The 26,979-nt window shown below is 53.7% G+C and overlaps 1 protein-coding gene across 2 annotated transcripts; it reads left to right on the top strand.

Moving 5' to 3' along the window:
• Positions 1–415: 415 nt before the first annotated feature.
• Positions 416–25,477, top strand: WSCD2 (WSC domain containing 2). 2 transcript variants are annotated; one of them, XM_063172925.1, is made up of 9 exons: positions 416–517; positions 9,246–10,161; positions 12,789–12,903; positions 14,822–15,006; positions 15,718–15,839; positions 17,037–17,211; positions 18,550–18,714; positions 20,433–20,633; positions 23,911–25,477. In XM_063172925.1, exons 2-9 carry the CDS (start codon positions 9,786–9,788, stop codon positions 24,261–24,263), a joined length of 1,692 nt encoding a protein of 563 aa, XP_063028995.1. In that variant the 5' UTR covers positions 416–517; positions 9,246–9,785; the 3' UTR covers positions 24,264–25,477. The 2 variants fall into 2 exon arrangements, with proteins under 2 accessions (XP_063028995.1, XP_063028997.1); XM_063172927.1 differs by lacking the exon at positions 416–517 and adding an exon at positions 851–1,335.
• The last annotated feature ends 1,502 nt before the right edge of the window (positions 25,478–26,979 follow it).

Below are 26,979 nucleotides of genomic sequence, written 5' to 3'. Positions count from 1 at the left end.
AATAACCCTCGAGCCGGTCCCGAGTGCCGGGAGGATGGAACCGGATTCCCGGGGTGGGGGGATCCCGATCCTCAGCATCCCTCGCTTTGGGCGCTTTGGCCGGGGCCACCCGAGAGCGGCTTCCCGGCGCTGCCGCATCCCTGAAAAACAGAGAAAACAAGAAATAAATTTTAAAATATATATATATATTTCCCATCGGGGCGGCGGGAGGGAAGGGGTTAAGGCCGACAGCCGGCGGAGGGAGCGGAGCCGCTGGATGGAGACGTTAAGAAGCGGCGCCCGGCAGCGGCTGCGGGCAGAGCCGGGCGGCAGCACCCGAGCCGGGCCGGGCTCTCCTCGGCCCCAGCGGCACCAGCGGAACCTCCCCGGGCGGCACCGGCACCGGCGGAGCCCCCCCGGCAGCGGGGCCGGGCCGCGGGCAGCGCCCCGAGCCCCCCCGGCCCCGCCGCTCCCGATGGAGGCACCGAGGGATGGATGGAGCCAGGGATGGAGCGGCCGGCAGCAGGGCCCGGGCACGGTGAGGAGGAGGAGGAGGAGGAGGCGGGCGAGGAAAAACCGCTCGGGGGAGGAAGAAGGGATCGGGGGAGGGAGCAGAGGAGCTGCCGGTGCGGGGAGCGCATTGAAACCGGGGCTAAGGGGGGGAAAAAAATGCAAAAAAACCAAAAAGCCCAAATTAACAAGCAAAAAATAAGAGGAGAAAACAAACAACACCGCCCCCACTCCCCAGCCCTCCTGCGCAAAATAAAAATTTTTAAAAGGACCGGGGAGCGCGGCGAGCGGGGGTCGGCAGGAGCGCGGCCCGCCGGGAATTGCTTTTGGGAAGCGGCGGGTGCGGGAATTTGGGGGGCACCGGGTCCCCCCCGGCTCTGCGGGAGCTGATGGTTCCCGCCTCATCCCGGCAGGGATTTTTCGCTGGTTTCCGCTGGTTTGGGAAGGGTTTTGCTTCGCTGAGGGAGCCAGGCAGGAGAGAGCTCCCCTCATCTTCATCCTCCTTCCCAGACTTTGTGCAGGAACATCTCCGCCGGGGAAATAAGGAACATAAGGGAACGTAATCCTGCCAGAAGCCTCTCCCCTGTTTATTTTCCTCTTCCCACATCCATGCTGGCAACTTGGGGGAATAATTTAACATAGAGATGAGCAGGGAGAGCAGAGGCAGTTGCAGAACGGCGTGAAGGTAACCTTGAGCTGAGCCCTGTAAACCCCGGCCTCCGTCAAGGCAGGATTAAAGAAACTTTGCTGGCAATGCAGAGCTGGGAATCCCAGCCTGGCCCTGGGAATTACAGCCCGGGGTGCCCCCACACAGCCTGGCCCTGGCCCACTGCACCTGCTCATCTGGTGAGTGCTGCATCCTTCCTTCCTCTGGGAATTTAGCTGGGAATTATCCTTCTTGAGGGGCTGTCCCTTCCCTGGGCTTGGCAAAGAGCTCTCCCTTGGAATATCCAAAGCTGTTGAGCTCCAGGGGCTCCTCCAAGATAGGATTTGTTAGCATTTGTTAGGGTTTTTTTAATGCATATTATTATATTATATATATTATTAGCAATTATTGTGGTTGTATATAGATTGTATTACATGTATTTTATATATTATTAGCAGATGCTATGGTTTTATATTTATTGTTCTATTATATTCGATTATAATATTGTTATATTATTAGCCTCTACCATGGTTTTTATATACATTATATTATAATATTCCACTTAATATATTACTAGCTGTTATTAGGCACAGGGAGAATTCCCCAGAGGGTTTTGCTCTGGTTTTTGGGATGCCTTTCCCAAATCCTGATGCTCAAAAACCCAAATCCAGCTGCAGCATCACGGCTGCAGGTACCTGGGTCCAGTGGGGCTCTTCCACGTGAATGCCTCTGTGTTTTAGGGTCCTTGATGTTTGGGATCCTGGCAGATGGGAACCCCCCACAGGGGGATTTGGGGATGGATTTTCCCTCCCAGATAAAAGCTCATTTATTCCTGGGGGATCTTTTCCCCGTGGAAAGCTGTGTCAAGCCTCAGCAGCTCCAGGCTCCCATCCAGAGTCACAATTCCCATGGCTGAGGCAGGATCCAGGAGTGTTCAGCACCATTCCCAGCTCAGTCCAGATCCTGGGAAAATCTCTGCTTCTCCCACCCCCCCTTTGGCCAGCAGGGACTCACTGAGCAGGGCAGGCAGCTCTGGGGTGGGAATTTGTCCTTCCCAACATGTTGGCTCTCTCTGGGGCTGGGGAGGGAGTGTGGGGCAGGAGGTGCTGAGGGATGAGCCTGCAGCATCCATGGGAATGGCAGATCCCTCCCTGGATGAGGGGAAAGAGAGGAATCAGCTCTCCCGGGGAAGGAGGTTTTGAGGGAAGTGTTGCACGAAATCCTCCTTCTCACTCCATTAATGTCTGTGGGCTGTGCAAGGCATTGTCTGCTGCTGCAAAAGCTCGTTAGTTAATTGCCCCAGTGCTGCTGTAATCCCAGATTAACGAGGGCTGAGGCAAATCTCCATGGAGCAGACCTGAGCGTGGGATTTGTGGGGAGGCTGGATTCTGCTGTTCCCTACCTGGGGAGCCCTTTGGGGCTCCATCCTGGGCTGGATGTGCTGGGTGCTCCCATGGGAAGAGGTTTCTGTCACACCCATGAGGGGTCACACTTCCCAAATTCCCCCTGATTGTCCCCATGGATCCTACAGGGATGGGATTTAGGCATGTCCAGCTGGGTGCACCTGGATTTCCATCTCCTTTTGGTGTTTCTCATCATCTCCACATGAATCCTGGGGAGCGCCTGGGTTCTGGTGCTCCAAACCTCGGGGTGAAACCCTTTGGCTGCTGCGGGGTTTGTTCCTCCTCGTTAAGCACAAGGAGGGGAACAGCAGCGTCCTGGCTTTCCCTGGAATCAGGAGCTGCCAGCTCGGGCTGTGCCAGCAGCTGAGGCTCAGAAATGCTCTCCCACAGCCACAGGGACGTGCAGGTGTCATGGATGGAGAGCCCGGAGGATTTGGGGAGGGTAAGCAACACAGGGAGGGCCGTGCATCCCTCCAGCCCCAGCACTGCCTCTGGAAAAGTCCATCCCGTGTGTCCCAAACCTCCTTCTCCTCCGGGATTCAGGCGGCTCCGTCTGGGGGGGAGCTTTGCTGAGCCAGCAGCTGGCTCGCATCCAGCTGTGCTTCCCTAGGGAACAGCCCCGGCCTTCCTCCCGCCCCCCTCCTCCTCCTCCTCCTCCTCCTCCCTGGGATGCACATCCCGGCTCCCCAAGCCTGACTGAAAACCGTGCCTGGATTTTGCAGGCTGGGCATGAAACCCCCCGAACGTGAGACGTGAAAGCTGCTCGGGCTAAAGCCTGTCACAGACACTCAGCGTCCTCCGAAGGAATTACATCACCTTTTCCGAGGGCTTGAGTGTCGGGAGGGTGGGAAGGAGCGGGAGAGGGAGGCTGGGAGCATCCCTGGGTGTCACTGACACCCCGCAATTTGGGGTGGCCTCTCCTAAATACCACCCAAAAATAGGGAATTAACGGGGAAATGGAGGTTTCTCGACTTTGGTCGCATGGACGGGGCTGATGAAGCAGCAGGAATGCTCAGGGAAGGGATGCTGGAAGCTGGCAGGGATGTGGTGGGGGAAGGTTGGGATCCTGCACCCAAATTTAATGACCCTGATCCCAAAGGAGGGAGCTTCCTGCTGCTTCCACAGCCTCACCCCAAACACCCCGGGCAGATGGGATAACGCTGCTGGCGAGAGCTGGAACACCCAGACCCCCGGGGTTGCTGCAGATTAATTAATTAATGAAAATCATAACGATGCTGGGCAGGGGAACAGCGAGTCCCACAGCTGGATCCCGGCTGTGCCACCTCATTTCCATCATCCCACAGTTCCCTGGCCCCTCTCTCTGCCCAAATCTCAGCAATCCACAGCGATTTCCTCCCTTATTTCCTTCCCTGCCTTCGGCAGCGCCGGGTGCTTTTTTAAATGATTCATGGCTTAAACCATTTTTCTTTATGAGCTGCTTTTCACACTTGTGAGGGGAATTCAGCCTCCAAGAACCTGGAACGGGCTTTGATGGAATTGTGGGTGGAGGAGCAGAATGTGAAGTAAAAAACTCCCCATTTTCAGCTCCACTTGGGCCATTGTGGAGGAGAATACCCAGGGAAAGGAGCAGAGCCATGGAGATGGGATTACCTGGGAATTAAGTGGCCTGGAGGCCACACAGATCTTTGCTTTTGGGAGCTGGAGCATCCAGCTGGGATTGGGTTTGGGAGTCTCTCAGCTGTCCTACAGCAAATTCCCACCACCATCACGGTGATCCCACCCTGTGCCGGCCCATGGGTGTGGGGTTTGGGCAGGAATCAGCATCCCTTGGGCAGGAATCAGCATCCTCAGGGTGGAGATCAGCATCCTTTGGGTAGGAATTGGCATCCCTTGAGCAGGAATCAGCATCCCTTAGATGGAGGTCTGAGAATTTGCAATGCCAGGCAGCTCAATGTCATAATTAAAAATGGGGTTAAACTTCCTTAAATAACTTGATTAAACAAAATTGCCTTTCTGGGCCAGGCTGCAGGCCCTGGGCTCGTGCAGCTCTGTCCAGTGAGTGGAATAAGCCAGGGCAGGATCCATCCTGGTGTTCCTGGGTTTATTTATAGCTCGGCCCTGGCAGAAACGGGGCTGGTGCCCTGTGGGCTCTGTCCTCTGGAGAGCACAGGGAGCACTGAGAGGAGCTTGTGCAATTAGCACGACCTCGTTTCAGAGGAGCCTTTTAGAGGAGGCCTTAATCAATTAGTCTGGGGCAGCCCTGAATGGATCCTGGATCCTGCTGGGTCTGGATCCCTCTGGATCTCGGTGCCTCACGCCCTGGGAAAGTGCTGAGGCCACCAATAAATCCCCAGAATATTTAAAAATCGGTTTTATATCCATAAACAAAACCAGCTCCTTAATTCCAGTCCAAACTCCTCCATGGACTCCCAGCAAGGAGGAGGATTTGCAAACCCCACAAAATGGAAATCCCCCACAAAAATCCACCAGCAGATGGGCAAATCCTGCCCTGGATCTTCCAATTGAGCCAATAATTCCCTAAGGAGATGTTTTCCCTTTGCATCCCTGGCTGGTTTGGCCTGGGGAGGGGATTTGGTGGCTCCAGAGGGAAGCCCAGGCTTGGGAAGTGTCTCACCCTTGAGGATGAGGATCTGATCCTGGGATGAGTCTGGGAGCTGCTGACTCAGCTGCTTTTAAGGCTTCCCCCAGAGGAGAGGAGGCACAAATCCATTTCTCAGCAAAACGGAGGCAGAGAGAAGCAGAATAAATAAACTTGGCTTTGATTTGAGGGCGACTGACAGCTCCCTGTGCTCGGCTGGCCCCTGGGAGAGGCACTGGAAGGTTCTGGATGCTCCAAGTCTGCCCTGCTGGGCTGGAATAATCCTGTGGTTTATCTCAGCTTCATTCCCAGCCACTATGGGGTTTAAATTCAGCCCTGTGCATCCCATTTGCTGCTTCCTTAACGAGTGGAAAAGGGTGAAAATCCATTTCCACCGGGCTGGAAAAGAGGATGGGCAACTCCACCTGGAATTTGGGCTGCCCAAACCTCTGCCTGGGCAGCAATTCCAGGCTGGCACTGGGGGATGGAGGCTGAAAGTTTGAGGGATGGCTGTGCCCAGGGTGCCCAATGTCACTGGGGGTTTGAGCTGGTGTCTCTGGGGTTTGTGCTGGTGTCACTCTTTGGTGCTGGGGAGGATGTGGAGCTGCAGGAACTGCTCTGGGATACAGGGACATGGGAATTTCTGGTGGTCCCTGCACCCAAGTGGGTGACTTTTGGTGACAGCAAGTCCAGGGAACCTCCATGCCCTGAGTTCTGTGTCCCATAAATCCTGCACCCCATGGATTGGGCTCTTTCCCCCATCCTTCACTGCATTTCCAGGCTTGGCACAGGCATTCCAGCACTCCCAGGGTGCCCAGAACCTGCTGTCCCCATGTCCCCATGGCGTGGGACCGGGTCAGTCCCTGCGTCACAGCCCTCCCGTGGGGTCACCTCGCTGATGTCACCACCCCTCCGCTTGCCAGCCCTATTCTCTCGCCGTCCCTGTGATAAGAAATGTTAACGAGGGGGTGAAACTGGATATTCCCGTGGCCTTCTCCTCCTCCTAATGGAATTCTGCTGGTGGTTAATTTGCTGGTTTTAATGGGCCCTTTGTTCTCCCTGGCTGGGGGAGCCACGTGAGGGTGTTTGGGAGGTGGTGCCTGAAGACCAGTGAACCTTGGCGCCCAATAATTGCAGGGCAATTTGAAGACAAGCCCCAAATCCATAATTGATGGGCCCTTCACTCATCGAGCTCCCGCCGCTCCCGGACCTGCTCCCACCTCTCCAGGCGCAGAGGGATGGATAAACCTGGGAAAAGCTGGTAAATTATGGAGGATTCCTCACCCTGGGGACAGCTGACATCGTGCAGGGAGGTGGGTTGGGTGTGGAGTGATGCTGAGCCGGGTATCCCGGGCTGGGATGAGGAATTTGGCTCCTGGTGGGATTATTCTGAGGCAGAGCCAGGTGTCCCATTGATGGATGAGGATTTTGGCTCCGGGTGGGATTATACTGAGGCAGAGCTGGGTATCCCGGGCTGGGATGAGGAATTTGGCTGCTGGTGGGATTATACTGAGGCAGAGCTGGATGTGCCATTGATGGATGAGAATTTTGGCTCTGGGTAGGATTTTACTGAGGCAGAGCCAGGTGTCCCATCGATGGATGAGGATTTTGGCTGCTGGTGGGATTATAAAGAGGCAGAATGGGTGTGCCATTGATGGATGAGGATTTTGGCTCCGGATGGGGTTATACTGAGGCAGAGCTGGGTATCTCAGTGCTGGGATGAGGATTTTGGCTCCTGGTGGGGTTGTACTGAGGCAGAGCTGGGTATCTCAGTGCTGGGATGAGGATTTTGGCTCCGGATGGGGTTTTACTGAGGCAGAGCTGGGTATCTCAGTGCTGGGATGAGGATTTTGGCTCCTGGTGGGGTTGTACTGAGGCAGAGCTGGGTATCCCATTGATGGATGAGGATTTTGGCTCCTGGTGGGAGTGTGGTGATGGATGTAGGCAGAGAATCATTCCCTGATCCCGGCTGGCCCCACATCCTGGGAAACTGCTGTGCTTTGGCTCTGGGGGGGCAGGGAGGGACTCCCCAACCCTGGCACTGCCAGCCGGGGGGGATTTGGGGAAATTTTCCCACACTGCAGCTTCCAGGGCTGGGTCCCTCCCCTGGGCTGGGTCACAGCGGGTCCTACCCGAGCAAGGGCTGACAGATCATTCCCTGGTGGATAATTCCCTCCGTTCCCTGCTGCCCCAGCAGTTTTCCATCCAGGCAGCCGCGGGAAGGCCAGGCTGAGGCCGCTGCACTGCGCTGGCTGGGGACTGTCCCCGTTTGCTTCATTAGGCCGGATGACAAAGTGTGTCACCGCTGTCCCCCGGCCACGCCGCGGGCTGGGCTGGCACCGAGCACGGCAGGGTTCAGACAGCGGGGTCGGCGACACGATGGGACCCCTGGGGACACCGTGGCGGTGACAGTGGCCGTGGGGACCAGCGGTGGCCGCTCCTTCACCCCAGCGCTGCTGCACGGGGTGGATCCATCCTTAAAACCCAGGATGCAGGGAACGGCGCTCTGGGATGGTTCCTGCATCCCTCGGCTCCCGATACCTCCAGCTGATACTGGGAGCATTGGTGTCCGTACTGGGAGCACTGGTGCCGCCCCCGGCAGCCGGGAGCCCGGAGCCGAGCCCATTATCCGCTCCAGACAATTAGCAGAAGCATTAATGGAATATATGCAAATGCGCAGTAATTGACCTGTGACTCCGCAGTTCACGATGGAGAAGGATGAGCTCCAGATGGCTTAATGAGAGTAATTTAAGCCCCTTCTTTATATTCTGTGCCAGAGCCTGGCAGCGCCCAGCCGGGGAGGGGAGGAGGGCAGGGAGGTGGCACTGGGGACACTGGGGACCCTGGGGAGCAGGGACAGCCCTGGGGACGCTCTCTTTGCTCCCCAAACCACCCCGAATCCAGCTCCCATCCCAACCCCGGCAAGGTGGATTTGTTCTGGCTAAAGGAGAGCCAGAATTCCTGGTCAGGGAGTGCAGGACAGCAGCAAAAAACCCCCGGGATCATCGGGCTGGGGGCTGCACTCCCAGCATGGCCATGGGGGTGCCACATCCTGCACATGGAAAGCCCAAAATGCTGCTACTCCGACGTTGCTCAGCCTTTACTCCAGCTCTGTTTGGGGTTGTGCCCCTCCACTGCTCTGCCCCAGCCTCTCCAGCCCTGAGCTGCACGAAATTCCCGCGGCAGAGCCGGAGGTATCTGAATAACCACTCTGGGAAACCAAATTAAAATATTGATGTATAATTCATGCCATATGTTCCACCAATATTTTTTATTTAATCAACTGAAGACAGATGGCAGGAACATAGAGGCCATTAAACTAATGGCACTTTGTCTTTCCATTTATTTCCGTCTCCTTTCCTAAAATAAGAGGAGGCCGTGACAGGCAGCACACCCCGGGCACTGGGATGTGTCAGCAGGGGCATTTCCCACGTGGAATTTTCCCAGGAAGGGCTGGAGCAAATCTCCCATAGCTGGGGAGGGGGCTGGAAGGAGAGAAATCCAGCTGGATTTATAGGGAAATCCATCCTGGTGGGGCTGGAGGGGACTGTCCCATCTCTGCCCTTCCTCTGCCAAGAGGCACCAGGGATGGTCCTGGTGCTCCTGGGACAGCACCATCCCGGTGGCAGGGTGGGAATGCCACCAGGGAATGCTCCTGGCTGGAGGATAGAGGATGGCGTGGCAATCTCCAGTCCCTGGGGATGTGAGGAACTGGAGGGACACTCAGGGATGTTGTGCTCCTGACCCCGTGGGGTGCTGGAATATCAACTGGGGTACCCATGCACTGCCCATGCATGGATTTCACCTGGGATCTGCTGCTGCAGAGATGTTTGGATCTCGGGGTGCAATGTGTGTGTGTGCACAGCTCATCCTTGTGGGGGTGAAACTGGAAATTTTCCACATCCCAGAGCCATCCCGGAGCACCTGTCCTGTATGATAAGACAGAGATGTGCAGGCTCTGGGATTTGGGCTCACCCCACCAGCACCGCTCCCACCGCACCCAGTTCCTCACCTGGGAGAGGTGGAGCTGCCCCTCCTCGGGGGTGGAAGGCCATGAAGACCACAGGTGGCCTTCCTCACCACCTGGAGGGACAGGGCCACCATCCTGGGGCGCTTTCCTGAGTGTGCCTCTCTCTCTGACTTGCAGGTGGAGATTTCTTGCCCTGGGAGTGAGCTGAAAGGGGTTTCCTTACACAAAGGGTGCCGGGCAGCATTCCAGGCTCCAGGCGCGTCCAGGCACCTTCCATCCTTTGTCTGAGCGGGCAGCGGGGCCGTTCCCACCCCAGCGATGCCTGACGGAGCCGCTGCCGCCGGGAGCGAGGAGCTGCGGCAGCCGATCGGCTTTCAAATCACCTTCAAACCTCGATTCCCTTAACATGATCCCTCCATCAGCGCGGTCCCCGGGGCACAGCCGGGCAGGAGAATAAACCGGGGGCTGGAGGTGACAGCCAGCGCTGGAACACCCCGGCCACCACGCGGGGTGACAAAATCCACCTTCCCCAGCGCTCCAAGACTTTTTTAGGGTCGGGCAGCAGCTCTGCACGACCTCGCCCTGCAGCTCTCACCCCAGTTGCTCGCTGGGATTCCCCTCCAAGCCAGGCGGGATAATCCCCACGCTCAGAGCATCCCCGGAGCCGCAGAGCATCATCCCCGCGGCGCCGGCTGCCGGGGAAGGGATGAAGACGCTATGGCCAAGCTTTTGCTGAAACTCCAGCGCTATTTTCGGCGCAGACCCGTGCGTTTCTTCACTCTGCTGGCGCTGTACCTGGCGGCGGGCAGCTTGGTGTTCCTGCACTCCGGTTTCTCCGGGGAGCCCCGGGTGCCGGGGAGCCCTCGGAGCCCCGCGGCCGCAGAGGGGCCGGGGCTGCCCTACCTGGGGGTGATGCAGCTCAGCCGCGGCTTCAAGGCGGCGGCCACGATGCCGGCGGGGGCCCGACGACACGGGCCATGGTTCAAAAGCACCTCCAAGGAGCCGTCGGACAGGGGGAAACCCCGGGAAAACGGCGGCACCAGGAGCCGGACGGTGCGGGGCAGGAGCGGCCGCGACAAGGAGGAGGACAGAGGTGAGGGAAGGGGACCCTGCTTTTTGCCTCTCCATGGGGGCATCACGAGTTGGGGAAGGGGTGTCTGAGCTAGGCAGGACGACAATCTCCCCCAGGAAATGTATATTTATTTATTTATTAATCCATAAACGACATGCATGCGCTACTGGAGCGCCAAGGTTTTCTTCCCCCATCCCTCGGGGATGCTCTGGGGAGCAGCATCCCACTCTGGAGAACATCGGTCCAAAGAATATTTCCAGAAGGATCTTCTCCCTCCTTCTTCCCTCTTTCCTCTCCTCCCTCCCCAAGTGCCAGTAATGTGCTTTTATTGTTCCATCTTCGCTCTTTCCCCCCGGTGCATCACCGAGCTCTGAGCCCCCCCTTTGCTGTTACAGGTGATTTTGGGGGGATGCTGTGCCCCATCTTCCTCCCACTTTTTGGCTCTGGCAGGGGCCAAATTCAGTTTTCATTCTGTTGGCCTGAATCAACCCAAAATCCAGGTTTGTGTGGGTGTTGTGTCGAGGCAGGGGCTGGCTGTGATTCCCATGGAAGTGCACACAGGGCTGGGCTCTGGCCTCTGGAGCCAGGAGATCCCTGCCTGGCTGGGGTCTTGTCAAGTGGGTCCATTATTAACGATCAAGGATGAAAAAATGGAATAATTTCCACTGATTTTTAAAATTACATTTATTTATCCTGAAGGCAGCCAAAACTGTGTATTCTGTGGGATTTGGGTGGAACGCCCAACCCCAGAGCAAACTGGGGCTTTCCCAGGGGTCCAGGCTTGATCCCCCCAACCTGGGCTGCTCCCAGGGCATCGAGGGCTCCTCCTCCTCCTCCTCCTCCAGCAGGATGTGGTTAGTTCATTCCAGGAATGATGCTTGGTCCAGGAAAAGTGATGCTCACAGGATTTTGTCCTGCTAAAAGGAGCTGGAGGGGTTCCCCCATTGTGACCCCGCTCTGAGGGGTCTCTGGGGTGTTTTGGTGTCTCTCTTAATGCAAACTGACTGCCGTGCAGCCTCGGCAGAAGGTCCCTGAGGCCAGGCTGTCTGTCCCTATAAAGACCCCAAGCAGCGCCCATGTCCCAGGCCATATGTCCCATGTGCTCCAAGATTAACCTCATCCAGCTCTGCCAGCAGGGATGGGATGCTGGCCTTGGGATTCCTGGGTTTATCTGCTCCCAGCTGCTCTGGGAATATCATTTTCCCCTTGGAGCATCTTGGCAGCTCCTGAGTGGGATGGTGTGGAGAGAAATGCAGCATCTTGAGAAATCCCACGTGCCCGGTGTTCCTGGTGTGGCTGGCAGAGCTCCCCCCTCGCTTCCCTGCTCCTCTGGAGCCCTGGGATATCAGGCAGGAACAGGTGGATTTAATGGTGCTGGTAATTAAGTGGGGACAGCTTAACGAGGTGGTTGCCACGTGAAATCATTCCAGAGGGAATACTGCTCCAAAAATCAGGTTTAGGGAGTGATGTGCAGCTCCCTCTTCCTCCTCTTCCTCTTCCTCCCTCTCCCAGCAGTGTCAGGTGAAGGTGTGGGTGGGGAACAGCCCTGTCTGCCCATGCAAATCCCTGTGGGAAGGGGCATCTCCTGCCTCCATCCAGGGAGGATTTTTAGGCAGTGAAGCCAAGGGAAGCAGGAACAGACCCCAACCCTCAGCCACATCCATCTCTGGTGCCTTCCTGGACAAGTCCAGCCATTCCCACCTCTGACACAAAACCAAGCAATTCCATGAGGATGGAGGGAGCAGCCACCCCAGGCAGGGAGCTGGAACCATCCCTGTATCCCCAGCTCTGGGAAAAATGGGGTGCTTGGGGAATTTAGCGACAATCACTGGGTGGATGTGTGTGTCTGTTCACAGCTGTGTTTCCAGCAGGCTCCAGAATTGCTCCTGGAGAGGTCCAGCTCTCCCTGCAAACTGCCAGTCCCACTCTCCCCCTCCTCTTGTGTCCTTGTCTGTCCTTAATTATTCCAGCTGGCTTCCCAATAAGTGGCAGCACACATATGCCAGGAGCACTGGGTTGAAGGTAATGCACATCAGTCACTGGCTCCGTGCAAGTGTCTGGAGCCATCCCACACCCACTGGAACCCTCTGACCTGCCAGGACCTGCTCATCCCTGTGGGAATGCTGTGTGGAGTAACTGGGAGTGATGGCTCTGCTGGTTGGAGTTATCTGGCACATTTCTCTCCATCTTCCTCCTCTTTGGCCTCCAGGCTGGCTTGGGAAGGAGGCCCCAGCACTGGTGGGGTCTGTGCTGTGCTGGAATAATTGGGGATGGGGGATCTGTGCTTGGGGCACACCATGGATGGGGTGAGCTGGCTCAGGGACCCCACGGAGGTGTGGAAAGCAGGGAGGAGGTGAGAAGTGTTATCCCAGAGCGTGGCTTGGAATTGGAGTGGCACAGTGAAAGAAATTCCTTCCTGTGAGGATGGACAGGCTCTGGCACAGGGTGCCTGGAGAGTCTGGAAGTGTCCAAGGCCAGGCTGGACAGGGCTTGGAGCACCCTGGGACAGTGGAAGGTGTCCCTGCCTGGTTTGGACCCGGAGTTTCCAAACCAAACAACCAGGGAATGCTGCTGCACATCCCTACTTAGGGATAAACCAAGAGGGGTGGGCTCAGAGGGTTGTGACCCTGTCCCCTGTGTGTCCCCAGCCCGGTACGTCGGCTGCTACGAGGACAACACCCGGCAGAGGACCCTGCGCGGGATGTCCTTCTTCGACTACAAGAAGATGACGGTGTTCCGCTGCCAGGACAACTGTGCCGAGAGGTGGGGACGGGGACAGGGCCTCCATGAACCCCTGCACACTCCACCAACCCCTGCACACCAGCTCCAGCAACCCTTTCCATCAACCCCTGCACACTCCATCAACCCCTGCACACCAGCTCCATCAATCCTTTCCCACCATCTCCATCAATCCCTGCACACTGTCCCTCTCAATTCCTGCCCACCAGCTCCATCAATCCTTTCCCACCATCTCCATCAATCCCTGCACACTGTCCCTCTCAATTCCTGCCCACCAGCTCCATCAATCCTTTCCCACCATCTCCATGAATCCCTGTGCACTGGCTCCATCGGTCTTTTGGGTTGGGATGGGATGGGATGGGATAGGATAGAAATGGAATATCATATCATATCATATCATATCATGTCATATCATATATCATATCATATCATATCATATCATATCATATCATATCATATCATATCATATCATATCATATCATATCATATCATGGATTAGGATATGATAGGAAAATAGGGTAGGATGGGACGGGATGGAATGGAATAATAGGATAGAACAGACCAGGAAAAAATAAGGATAGGATAGGAAAGAATTGCAGAATGGGATGGAATAATGGGTAGGATAGGATTAGGATAGGATGAAATGGAATTAAATTATATGATATTATATGATGGATTAGGATGTGATAGGAAAATAGGATAGGATGGAATGGAGTGGAGTAATAGGAGAGAATAGACTAGGAAAAATAAGGATAGGATAGGACAGAATTGCAGAATGGGATGGAATAATGGAAAGGATGGGATGGGATGGGACAGGATAGGATAGGATAGGATGGATAGGATAGGATAGGATAGGATAGGATAGGATAGGATAGGATAGGATAGGATAGGATAGGATAGGATAGGATAGGATAGGATAGGATAGGATAGGATAGGATAGGATAGGATAGGATGAAATGGAATGAAATTATATGATATTATATAATGGACTAGGATATGATAGGAAAATAGGGTAGGATAGGAGGTAGGATAAGATAGGATGGAATGGAGTGGAGTAATAGGATAGAACAGACTAGAAAAAATAAGGATAGGATAGGAAAGGATTGCAGAATGGGATGGAATAATGGGTAGGATAGGATTAGGATAGGATAGGATAGGATAGGATAGGATAGGATAGGATAAGATAGGATAGGATAGGATAGGATCAGGATAGGATAGGATCAGGATAGGATAGGATCAGGATAGGATAGGATCTGATGTTTGCAGTTGGAAGTGCCCTAAAAGAATCATTAGCCCAAAACCAAATGCCTGGGAGGCACTGCTGATCCCAGCACTGGCCATAAACAGGAATGCTCCATGGAATGGAATGAATAGGATGGGATAGGATTAGGATTGGGATTAGGAAAGGATAGGATATGATATGATATGATAGGATAGGATAGGATAGGATAGGATAGGATAGAAATGGAATTAAATTATATTATATAATGGATTAGGGTATGGGTAGGATAGGAGGTAGGATGGGATAGGATGGAATGGAATGGAGTGGAGCAATAGGATAGAACAGACTAGAAAAGAATAAGGATTGATAAGGATAGGATATGAAAGAATTGCAGATTGGGATGGAATAATGGAAAGGATGGGACGGGATAGGACGGGATAGGACGGGATAGGACGGGACAGGATAGGATAGGATAGGATAGGATAGGATAGGATAGGATAGGATAGGATAGGATAGGATAGGATAGGATAGGATAGGATAGGATAGGATAGGATAGGATAGGATAGGATAGGATATTTTCAGTTGGAATTGCCCTAAAAGGATCATTAACCAAAGCATGAATCCCTGGGATGCACTGCTGATCCCAGATAAGCAGCAATGCTCCTTCCACACCCCCTGGAGCCGGGGGGGATGTGCTGAGACCCCGTTTCCCCTGGGCAGGGGGTACCTGTACGCGGGGCTGGAATTCGGGGCCGAGTGCTACTGCGGGCACAAGATCCAGGCCTCCAACGCCAGCGAGTCCGAGTGCAACATGGAGTGCAAGGGGGAGCGGAGCAACACCTGCGGCGGCATCAACCGGCTCTCCATCTACCGCCTGGAGCTGGCCCAGGAGTCCGCACGCAGGTGTAAGTTGGGGGCTGACCCCAGCTCAGCTCTGGGATGGGGGGGACTTATCTCGGTGCTGGAGGGGTGATCCTGGCATTCCCGAGCCAGGTCGTGGCTCCATGGAGGTTTTTGGAGAGTGGTTCTTGAGTCCGGGGTAGTTTTGCTGCTGCAAACATCAGGAGTCTCCTTGTGGGGATGCTGCTGGCTGGGGTTGAGTGGAATGAGGAGCCCCAAGGATTCCTGCTGGGATTCAGGGAATTTTGGGAGATTTTGGGTGGAGATTTCTTTCCCCATGGCCAAACAGGACCGTCAGTGTCTCCTGTGTGTGCTGCAGGATGAAGGATGCGTGGGAATTCCAGACAGAGCTGAGAGTGCTCCCTCGTTTGGCTCCCAATTATAATTACCCACATTCCCTGCTCACCTTTCCTCATGTCCAAGGAAAGGGAAAGGGGATGGCAACAACCAGGAATGCACAAGGGGCTGACGGTATCCAGGACCAAGGATGGGATCCCAGACCTGACCAAACCTGGCCCTGCTCCATCCCTGGGATCACGGAGCTGATAAAAACAGCCAGGAAAAAAATTATCCCTGATTTTGTTACCAGTGTTTTGCTCTGGTTGTGGCTGCACTGCTGGAGCCGCTGGAGCAGTTGGGAACGCCGTGTCACACAGAATGGCAGCAGTGGCATTTTTGGAGTGTCACTGGGGCCTCTCTCTGTCTCTCTCTCCCAGATGGAAGCGCGATATTCCGGGGGTGCTTCCGCCGGCCGGAAAACGTCTCCATCGCCCTGCCTGCCAGCCAGCTCATGCTCAACATGTCCGTGGATAAATGTGTGGATTTCTGCACAGAGAAGGTACTGGGATAAACTCCTCTTCTTCATCTTTGTTTCCATTACCATCATCAGAGTCACACTGGGAGATCTGGACCTGGTTTAGGGATATCATTTTTGTGTATCCAAGAAAGGGATAAATGGATTTGTGTCCCTGCCACAGGAGGGAGTGGAGTCAGCAGCAGCCCTGGGAAAGTTTGGGAATGAGCATCGCAGAATTAGAGTTTAGGTTGGAAGGGACATTTAAAGGAGCCACCATGGGGTCCTGCTCTGGTCCAGGGGTCTCATCCTGGGGCGTGGTGCCTCCAAAAAGGAGGGGAAAAGTTGGCAGTGGGAACTGATGGAGGGTGGATGCTGGAAATGGTCTGGAATGATGCTTGAAATAGGTTGGAAGGATGCTGGAAATAAGGCGGAAGATGCTGGAATTGGAAGAATGCTGGAAAGGGTTGGAAGGAGGCTGGAATGCGATGGAATGGGCTAGAACAACGCTAGAATTGTCTGGAAGGATGCTGGAATTGGAATGATGGTGGAATGGTCTGGGAGAATGCTGGAAATGGATGGAAGGAAGTTGGAAATAAGGTGTAAAGATGCTGGAGTTGGGAGAATGTAGGAGTGGTCTAGAATGGTGCTGGAAATGAAAGGATGCTGGAAGGATGCTGGAAATGGTCTGGAATGGTGCTGGAATGTTCTGGAATGATGCTGGGATTGGGAGGATGCTGGAAATGGTCTGGAACGATGCTGGGATTGGAAGGATGCTGGAAATGGCCTAGGAGGATGGTGGAAATGTTGTGGAATGATGCTGGAATGTTCTGGAAGGATTCTGGAATGGCCTGGAAGGATGTTGGAATTGGAATGATGCTGGGATGTTCTGGAATGATGCTGGAATGGTCTGGAAGGATGTTGGAATTGGAATGATGCTGGGATGTTCTGGAAGGATGCTGGGATGTTCTGGAAGGATGCTGGAATGGTCTGGAAGGATGTTGGAATTGGAATGGTGCTGGAATGGTCTGGAATGATGTTGGAATGTTCTGGAATTATGTTGGAATGGTCTGGAATGATGCTGGAATTGAAATGATGCTGGAATTGGAACGATGCTGGAACGTTCTGGAAGGCTGTTACAAACCACCCCGCCCTGCCCAGCGAGGGCGAGCGCGGGGGCGCGAAGGCTCTGCCACGGCTGGGGGGCGGTGCCAGCGCCGTTCCCTGTGCCCACCCCGGCAGGAATTCCCGCTGGCAGCGCTGGCGGGCACCACGTGCCGCTGCGGCTTCCCCAGCACGCTGTTCCCGCTGCACGAGCGCGAGGACGAGCAGCTCTGCGCCCACAAATGCGCCGCCGAGGAGTTCGAGAGCTGCGGCTCCGCCGACTTCCTGCTGGTCTACCAGACACAAGTGCAGGGTGAGCTTCTCCCCCGATCTTTTCCCCCCCAAAAAAATGAGTTTTTATTCTCCTTCTGAGGATGGAAATTCATTATAAACTTCAAAATTCCCATCGGGTTAAAAATGATGGGAATTTCGAGTGAGTAAAAGGGTGTGAGTGTGTTCATAGGGGTCCAGGGATGAGGGAAGAGATGAGGATCTGACTCCACGTTTCAGAAGGCTGATTTATTATTTTATGATATATATTATATTAAAACTATACTAAAAGAATAGAAGAAAGGATTTCATCAGAAGGCTAACTAAGAATAGAAAAATAAGGCAATGATAATAAAGGCTGACTGTGATTGGCCATTAATTAGAAACAATCACATGAGACCAATCACAGATCCACCTGTTGCATTCCACAGCAGCAGATAATCATTGTTTAAATTTTGTTCCTGAGGCCTCTCAGCTTCTCAGGAGAAAAAATCTTGAGGAAAAGATTTTCATAAAAGATGTCTGTGACAGAAGGGAGACTTCTACTCACTCACCTTCTTCCCTATGGCTCTGTTTGTGTCATGATCTATTATACAATTTGCAACATGATTTTCCTCAGACCCTTACATCACAAAATTCTTCACTTACTTACTATTTTCCTTAATTGCAACACTCATCCTAATCATTGCCAACAACCTCAGTGTGAGGATCCCGTTAAAAATAAGTGAGTTTTAATTCCCCTGGTGAGCTGTGGTTGGTGCCTGGCTCAGCTGCAGGGCACAGCAGATTCTGCCTCTGGCAGGATTCCTCCTTCCCAGGGTTTTCCCTGTGTTCTCATGGGAGTCTGCTATCCAGACAAGCTCCAGGGAGAAATGTGGGGTGGAAAAAGGCAGAACATTCCTGAGAGAGCAGTGAGCCAGGGAAGCATTGGGAGAAAGGAAAACTGTTCCCAGGAGAGGAAAAGGCTGAAGGGAGCAAGTGAGGACTCAAATTCGGGTGGTTTTGGGTCTGTCTTGTCAGACAACGATCCTTTGGTGTTTGGGGCTGTGCTGGAAATGCTGTTCCATTGATTCATTGAAAAAGCAGGAGTGTTTCTTGGCACAGGAATCCCTGTTAGTCACTCTTCCCTAAGCACACAGCTGGGAATGGCAGAGAACTTGCCATTGGGAACTTGGGAAAAATCCTCTTAGGACTTTTTGAGTGTTTAGGGCTCTTTGAGATGCCCAGAATCCTTTGGGAAGTCTCTCTAAGCCTTAGGCAAGGCCCCTTTTCCCTGCCCAGCCCCTTCCTCAGCGTTTTCCCGGGAGAGGCAGCGTTTCCTCAGACATCCCAGTGGGTCCAGCAGCTTTCCATGACACATTCCTGACGCGTCTCCCCGCAGACAACCGCTGCATGGACAGGAGGTTCCTGCCCAGCCGTGCCAAGCAGTTGGTGGCCCTGGCCAGTTTTCCTGGAGCTGGGAACACCTGGGCCCGGCACCTGATCGAGTTGGCCACCGGCTTCTACACCGGCAGCTACTACTTTGATGGCTCCCTGTACAACAAAGGTGAGGGGAGGGCACTCCTGGGGTGCCACCCCAGCTGGGGACAGCCCTGGTGGCATCCCAGGGGCTGCAGGAAGGGCGAAGCAGGGCTGGGTGTGAGCGCTGCTGCTCCATGGGGTGGTTTGGGCTGGAGTGTCCTGGTGAGGGAATTCCTGCCTGGGAGGGTGGGGAGGTCCTGGCAGGGGTTGCCCAGAGAAGCTGTGGCTGCTCCACCCCTGGGAGTGTCCAAGGCCAGGCTGGACAGGGCTTGGAGCAAGCCAGGGTAGTGGAAGATGTTCCTTTCCAAGGAGGTGGGAATGAGATGAGCTGTAAGATCCCCTCCAACCCAAAGCATTTGGGGATTCTGGTTCTAATAACCCGCCCCATTTCCAGCTCCCTCAATTTAGAACCACTCATGACAATTTTATCTGGAGACCTTGAAGATTTCCCCTGTTATTCCTTCATTTTTTGTGGCTTTGAGAGGAAATTTCCCTCCTCCTCCTCAGCTGTGGTGGAGTTGGGATCTATGCCTGTGCCATGTTGGTGGGGTCTGTACCCAGGTTATTCCCTAAATCCCCATTTTCCTGACATTCCCTCCCAATTCCTGCCAAATCCAGCCTTGCAGGAGGGCGATGCTCAGTGAGGGAGCAATATCCCAGCCCCCAGGGTGCAGCAGCATCCCAGGGAAGGCAGCAGCAGTGGGAAAAGCCTTGGCTGGGTTTTGCTGAGCCACACGAGCGTGGGCTCCGTGTTCGTTCCCTGTCGGAGGGGCCAGGAGGTATCCAGGCAACCAGCAGATTTATCCACTGCTGAGAGCCAATTACACCTCTCTAATTGATGGAATGCAGCTCCTTCCAGCTTATCCCCCACTCCAGGTCCCTTCCAGGGGCTGGGATTGATGCTGGCTCAGCCCCATGCTCAATGCAGGGTCCCCTCTCTGAACCCCCCCATGGCATCACCCCCACCTTGGGCTGATCCCCTGCCCCACAGGCACAAGGGTTTCCCTTTCTTTATTTATTAGAGGTCTCTTCCAACCTCATTATTCTGTGATTTCTGGGAGAGTTTCAGCTGTGCTCAGGGAGGTTATAGCCATTAAATCTGCCCTTAACCCCTCAGAACAGGCACAAGAGCCGAGTGTAGCCAGGGAGATGTCACCCTGAGAGGCCCCTGTTCCTGTGAGCCACCCACTCATCAATTTTATGAGACTCATAACATGGGAAAATAAATTATTTCCATCTGGGAAAGGGATGCAAATCCTCCTTCACGCCCCAGCTGCTTTCATCATCCAACTGGATTTTGCAACCTGATATCCCTGTGATGTTCCCTTTCATGGAACCGTGGGATCCTTTGGGTTGGAAAAGCCTTCTGAGGCTGAATCCCGCTGTTCCCCCAGCTCTGCCAAGGCCACCACGTCCCCAAGTGCCACATCCACAAGGCTTTTAAATCCCTCCAGGGATGGGAGCTCCATCACTGCCCTGGGCAGCTGTGCCAAGGATTGATCACCTTTTGGGTGGGGATATTTTCCCTCATATCTCATCTAAACCTTCCCAGCACAGCTTGAGGCCATTTCCTTTAATCCTGTCTGGTTTCCCCTGGGAGCAGAGCCCGACTCCCCCGTCTGTCCCCTCCTGTCAGGGATTTGTGCAGATCCAGAATGTCCCCCCCTGAGCCTCCTTTTCCCCAGGCTGACCCCCTTTCCCATCTCCCCGTTACTCCCATTAATCCCAGCTCTATCCGGGCAGGATTCAAGGGCGAGCGGGACCACTGGAGGAGCGGGAGGACCATCTGCATCAAGACCCACGAGAGTGGGCAGAAGGAGATCGAGTCCTTTGACTCTGCCATCCTGCTCATCCGCAACCCCTACAAGGCCCTGATGGCCGAGTTCAACCGCAAGTACGGGGGGCACATCGGCTTCGCCGCCCACGCCCACTGGAAGGGCAAAGGTAGGGCAAGGAATCCTCTGGGAATTGGTTGGGTGTAGGAGCGTTGGGGGGTCAGGGTGGACGGAGACAAGAGATCTCTGCAGCCAGGTTGAGGAACTTGTGGTTTATTGCAAAGGGCCTGGGTGCAGGGCCCTGCTGGGAGCCGCCAGCCACAGCTCAGAGCAGGCCCCAGACAGGGAGAGAGAGATAAAGAGAGTGGTAAAGAGGATGAGAGAGCAAGGTTCCCATTACAATACAATAAATTTTCTGGTCCTGGAACTTGGGGTTTATTGCAAAGGGCCTGTGTGCAGGGCCCTGCTGGGAGCTGCCAGCCACAGCTGGAGCAGGCTGAGAGAAGAGAGGGGTAGAGAGGATGAGAGGGTGAGAGAGTAAGAGGGTAAGAGAGTAAAAGGATAAGAGACCAAAAGTGTAAGAGAGTCAGGTTCCGTTACAATACAATAAATCTTCTTCTGTGTTGAATATCCTAATTCTCACTAACCAATCTAGTACAATATACAAATCCTATAGCATTTCCATACAGCCTATAAGAATCACTCATCACCATACTGTGTTATATTTTAAACCCTAAAAACTCCTCTTTGGGCCCCTTCTGCCAAGCTAGTAGGGTCTGCTCTGACCCGTGGACCTATCTGCAAGCAGAAGGAATTGTTTCATCAAAAGGGGATTACCTTCAGCCAGCCACACCATTGTTTTCCAGTTGTTCAGTAACTGAGGTATCTCAAAGCTTGCTTTCATTTCAATCCCGCCTATAGTTTCTATATTCTCAAAATCTTTTGCCAGGTAATCATATTTATAAGACTTTCCTGTTTCACCTTCCCCAACAGTTGGGAAAGCCCAGCAGAGCTGGAGTTGGGTGTGCATGGGGGAAATTTTGGGCTGTGCCACCATTTTGGGCCATCTCCTGGTGTAACCGTCATCTCTTGGTCGTAGGTTCCTGTGTTGGGTGGGATAAGAGGGGAAGGGATGGAGCAGGACAGCAGGACCAGGCAAGGATGGGCATCTCCTGTCCCCAGGGAGGGGTGGCAGTCCCCAGCCCATCCCTGTGGTTTCCAGGTGTTATTTCCACGTGTCCAGCTGCTCCCCAGCCGCCACCTTTCCCACGCACAGGCGCGTGCCAGAGGCTGCTTAATTACAGCAATTTCCAAATTGCTGTTGTGGGATTGACTTCATTGGAAAGAGTTAAAATGTTTAGCTTGATTGAACATCTGCTACCCTTAATTCTGAGTTTATTTAAGGGGAGCTTTGGCTGCTTGTGGCTGGGATGTGCCTGGATTTCGTTATCTCCATGTGCTCACAGTGCTGGGCACAGCCCAGCCCTGCTCTCCCCATCCCATAAAACCAGCGGGGTGTGGTGTCCCCCACTTCCTCAACCAACATCCCTGGGCTGGCACTGACCCCACTGTGGTGGCACAGGAGCCTCTTGGTTGATTTTTTCCCCATCCATTTGTGGATAGAGCCAGGATTGGTATCCCAGCACGACATGGAGCCTCCTGAGCCTTCTCAATCCTTGTCCACGGGTCATAGGGAGCCTCCTGAGCTTTCCCAATCCCAACCTCCTCCCCAGCCTGTCCCTTCGTGTCTCTGAGGGGAGGGAGATCCAGAGGGGACCATGCCAGCACAGCCTTGTTTGGATGCACTTCAAATATATCACCAATTTTTTTCCAGAGGATATGTGGAGTAATTAGGGTTAATTGTCAGGTAAATTAACCACTACTGGGAAAGATGGAGAGTTTCCATTGCATGGTTGGGGACCCCATTCCCAGCTGGAGAGGCCCCTGAACACAGAGCATGAGGGTCCCATTTCTGGCCTTCCCTGCAGCCCAGCTCTCCATATTATTTTCTTCTCCCAATAACTGATTTTGGGGCTGATTTGGGAAAAAAATCCCTGGGCCCTCTCTCCAGCCTCACGCCCAGTGCTGAGGGGGTGTTTTCCCATTTCTCCCAGCCCATTCCCAGCCCTTGTGAGGCCAAACTCCTGTTTGGTTCCGTGGCATTAATTTTACGACATCCCTGGAGCGGCTCCAAAGCAAAGTTTTATGTGCTGTGATTACACAAGGTGAATTGTCCTGGATCTGTTTAATGGAACACATCCTGTGGTTAACGATTCCTCAGGGAATTTAACCCAGTCCAGCTGTTAATCAGGCCTTGGTTTTGTGGGGAGGACTCGAGGAAGAGGGAGATGCCTGGAGCTTTAATGCAGCACTGCCAGGAGAGAGGCGGCTGATTATCGGTGTCTCATCATCCCACTCACCACCTGATTTGAATGGCAGGATCAATTAGCCAGAAGGTTAATTGAGATGTTCCAGCAGGGATGGGAGAGGACACAGGGAACATCCACTCACATCTGTTGGAACCCTGGATGCTGAGAATTTTAAACTATCTGTGCTGAAAGGCACAGAACCCCAAGAGAACACTGCATTTGACCTGAGGCTGTGGAGAGGGCTTCTAAAACTGATGAATAGCACTGGGTTTATGGGTGTGGAGTTGGTTAGAAGTGTGTGAAAAAACTTAGATTTGGGGATTTAGTATATGGTGATATATGGGTGCCAAGATGGAGAATTTTGGGCATGGGTTAGGTGTCTTTTTTGCACCTCCTTCCTCACAAATCTGCATAGTTTTCTTCTCTGAGTCTCTGTGGTCAAGATGACCCTGAGGTGTTAGAAAATCTCTTTTTCCCAGCCCTGAGATCGAAGAAGGAGTCAGGATTCTTCAGCCGTGGTTTTCAAGATTGTTTATTTTCTTTTATCCATAACATTCCTTTTCTGACCTGTTGAGGTCTGTCTAGCAAGTCAGTCTGTGGCACATTGACCATCCTGGAGGCTGTGTTATCTTTTTGTACTTAAAACTGTACATTATTTACAATAATTTTCCAATACCTATCACCTATGTTAGACAGTCTGTCTCTAAACCAATCCAAAAGTGCCACCATCACAGCAGAAGATGGAGGCTAAGAAGAAGGAGAAAGACAGAACCCGCCAGATTCCTCCATCTTGCCTCCTGAACCCCCATTCTAAAACCCCCAAAATTCTACATCTTTCACCTTGTGATAAATTCACTAACATTCTACTCAAACCCTTGTGGCTTGTACACCTTCACACAGAGTTGGTAGTTTTTTCCATGGGTTAAAATCAAAGGCACGGGTGTCTTTGACTCTGTGCCAAGGTCTCCGAGCCCCCTGCCAGGGTCCCGAGTCCTCCAGAGGATTCTCCTGGGCTCCAACATTTTCTCTAATTGGGTGAAACCCCAATACACATCCCCTTCTCCTTTTTTCCCCCAGAATGGCCGGAATTTGTGGCTAATTATGCCCCGTGGTGGGCAACCCACACTCTGGACTGGCTGCGCTATGGCAAGAAGGTGCTGGTGGTGCACTTTGAGGACCTCAAACGCGACCTGTTCGTGCAGCTGCAGAGGATGGTGGCCCTGCTGGGTGTCACGGCCTGTGAGGACAGGCTGCTGTGCGTGGAGGGACAGAAGGATGGAAACTTCAAGCGTTCTGGGCTGAGGAAGCTGGAGTACGACCCCTACACGGCCGAGATGAGGAAGGCCATCAGCGGCTACATCCGCACCGTGGACGCCGCCCTGAAGCTCCGCAACCTCTCGGGGGTCCCTGAGGATTATTACCCCAGATGATGGTGACCACAGCGGGGGGATGGCGCCCAGGGGTGCCTCTGTCCTCCCAGATTCTGCCTAATTCCACCCAGTGGGTGGCTCCTCTTTTAACCCTCCATGTGCTGCTGTAGCTGTCGGTCACTCCCTGCATGAGCCGCCGCAGGTCCCCAGCCACTGCTGAGCTTTTTTTTGGCCAACCTGGGGACATGGGTGCCTTCCCTGCTCCCCACAGGGTCCCCTGCTCCTGTTCTGGCTGCCCCAGCCCTCCTGGGAAGGGCAGGGGGATGTTTGTGTCCCCTCAGGCTCTCCTGGGGACGTCGAGCTGCTCAGGCTTTGGTGTACCCAGAGCTGAGCTCCTGGGGGTGGGTGTCCCCAAAATCCCAGCCCTGCAAGGATTCCACTTGTCCTTGGATGGAATCTTCAGCCTTCCCAAGGGAGGATGGACCAAGGGTGTGGCACTCTCCTGGATCCTGTCTGAGGTTATGGGATGGCAAAGCTGTGCTGTGCAATGTCCCCAGACCTGGTGCCTGCGGCCCATTGAGCCATCCTGTGGCTCCCTGAGAATTCCCTGGAATTCCCCAGCCACGGCCTCAGGCAAAGTTGCTGCTCCAGCCCTTGGGGGGGCCCATGACCCTCACCAGTGTGGCCACAGGGGGAAGCTCCCCTTCCCTGTGGATGCAGCTCCAGAGGAGGAAAATTTCCCTGGAGCTGCTGGGCCCCACGAGCTCATCCAGGCCTCATTTCAGAGCCCACGAGCCAGAAAATCCCCTCAGGAGCATTTCTGGGGGGCCAGGGGCAGTTTGGGGGACTAAAAGCAGGGTCCACACTGCACCCAACCCCCGTGGGGAGCAAACCCTGGGGCTGAGCTTTGGGGGTGCCCCAAAGCCAAACCAAAGGATCCCACACACCGGGAATGTGCCGATTTCCGGGCTGGCTTTGTGCACAGCTGCATGTGGTCCCTGGCTGTCCCCTCATCCCACGCCACCCTCCCCATCCTGGCTTTGTCCCAAATGAGCTCCCAACCCGCAAAACCCCTTGGATGTAGGTGCAAAAGCCATATATTGTACGCAGCCTTTTCTAGAGTTAGAGATTCACCGGTTGGCTTTTAACTCTTGATCCTGATAGAAATGCAGGCACAGGTCGAATCCAGAGACCCTGCTTGGTCTCTGTTTCCAAGAGAGAAGAAAACTCCCTGGAGAAAAAAGGAGAATTTCAATAAAAATCTATTTTTCTAACGTGTGTGCGGAGCAGAGCTGGGCTGCTCCTTGTTTTTCTTGAAGGAGGTGGGGGATTGCGTTCAGAGGGAGCAGCTGCCCCATTTTTAACTCTTTTAAACTCTTTTTTAACTCTTTAACTCTTCCCTTGACTGGAGGTTATTTTGGGATTCCTGGGAGTGGGATTGGAGCTGAGCCCACTCTTCTTGGCTCATGGCAGCCCCGGGGTTGTCGTGTCAGAACAAACCCTGAGGGTGACCCAGCAATTAAAGGAGAGGTTTTGTTGCTGCTCTGCCTCCCTGTGTGTTTGTGGGGCCACCTGAGCACTCCCAACCCACCCCAGACAAGGGCTGTGGGAGCAAAGGGAGAACAGCTCCTCTCCCCTTTAATCCCATTAATCCATTTCTGTATTTAAACCCATTAACAGGTATTTAAATCCCATTAATGTCGATTCTGCGCTGGCAGCACCGCCAAAGCTGCTCCTTTTTGGGATCTTCTGTACCTTGAGAGTGTCCTTACAGACAGATTTAATGGGATGTGTGCTGGGAAGGGGGAGATTCACTGCAGGATTTATTCCTGACCTTCCTCGGCACCAGAGCGAGAGCTGGGTGCAATTTATCCCTGATTTCTAATCTGGAGTTGGTGAAATTCCTATTTTATTTTTTTATTTTAGCAGGGATGGAGCCTCAACCTAGACCTTGATTTGTTCTGACAGGCCCCGGCCGCCCAAGGGGCAGAGCTCCCTGCCTCCCCTCGGCAGTAATTAACCCCTCAAAGCCAATTAATCGCCAGATAAAACAATTAAGGGATGACATCGCGTGCGGCGCTCGGAGCCTGGGCTGCAGATCAGGAGGAGAGAGGGGAGGGGACCCCACATCTGCACCCCTACAAACACCACAAAAAAAACCCTGGGAATCTCCCCAGTATCAATTTACATATTTTATTTTTTATTTTCCCTTTTATTGTACCGCAATTGCTTTTTTTTTTTTTTTTTTTAACACATTTAAATTGCACCAAAATGGAGCAGTTGGAAGATATTATGACCATGTCTGCACATCTGCCTGCACCTCTGGATTCTGGGATCCCCCTTCCCCTCATCCCATTGATGCAGGAGCAGCTTCCCCATCCCAGAGCCTCATACTCTGATTTTTTTATTTATTTATTAAACGCTGGGCTGTGTTTCAACTACGTGGAACTGGCACTTCAGGACAAAATTCCTATTCCCCCTGGAAAAAAGGAGCCAGCCACCCCCTCCTGCATGATTTTCCTGGGAAAACCTCTTGACATTTACGAGCCCGCCCGGCTGCCTGGGGGAGGCAGCACTCAGCCTTTCCATGAGGATTTTGAAAAGCTGAAGAGCCGAAATTTTTCCTCTTGACTCAGCCTGAGCATCCCTGGGTGGGCACAGCCCGCCCTGCCCCGCTGGAAGGACCGCGACCTCCCCTCCTCCCTGGATTCCTGCAGGAAAAATCATCTATTTTTGGCAAATCTCGCATCCCCGGGAGCGTTTCCCTGCCTCCAGG

This window comes from Melospiza melodia, chromosome 20 (assembly GCF_035770615.1).
Source record: "Melospiza melodia melodia isolate bMelMel2 chromosome 20, bMelMel2.pri, whole genome shotgun sequence".
Classification (NCBI taxonomy): domain Eukaryota; kingdom Metazoa; phylum Chordata; class Aves; order Passeriformes; family Passerellidae; genus Melospiza; species Melospiza melodia.
This window is presented reverse-complemented; position numbering and strand designations above follow the sequence as displayed.

What these genes read in the sequence shown, in the direction of transcription:
- WSCD2 (XM_063172925.1), top strand. Translation starts at nt 9,786, where the DNA reads ATGGCCAAGCTTTTGCTGAAACTCCAGCGCTATTTTCGGCGCAGACCC. An exon ending in CGACAAGGAGGAGGACAGAG is followed by an intron (nt 10,162 to 12,788) that starts GTGAGGGAAGGG and finishes GTGTGTCCCCAG; the next exon opens with CCCGGTACGTCGGCTGCTAC. An exon ending in CGCCCACTGGAAGGGCAAAG is followed by an intron (nt 20,634 to 23,910) that starts GTAGGGCAAGGA and finishes TTTTTCCCCCAG; the next exon opens with AATGGCCGGAATTTGTGGCT.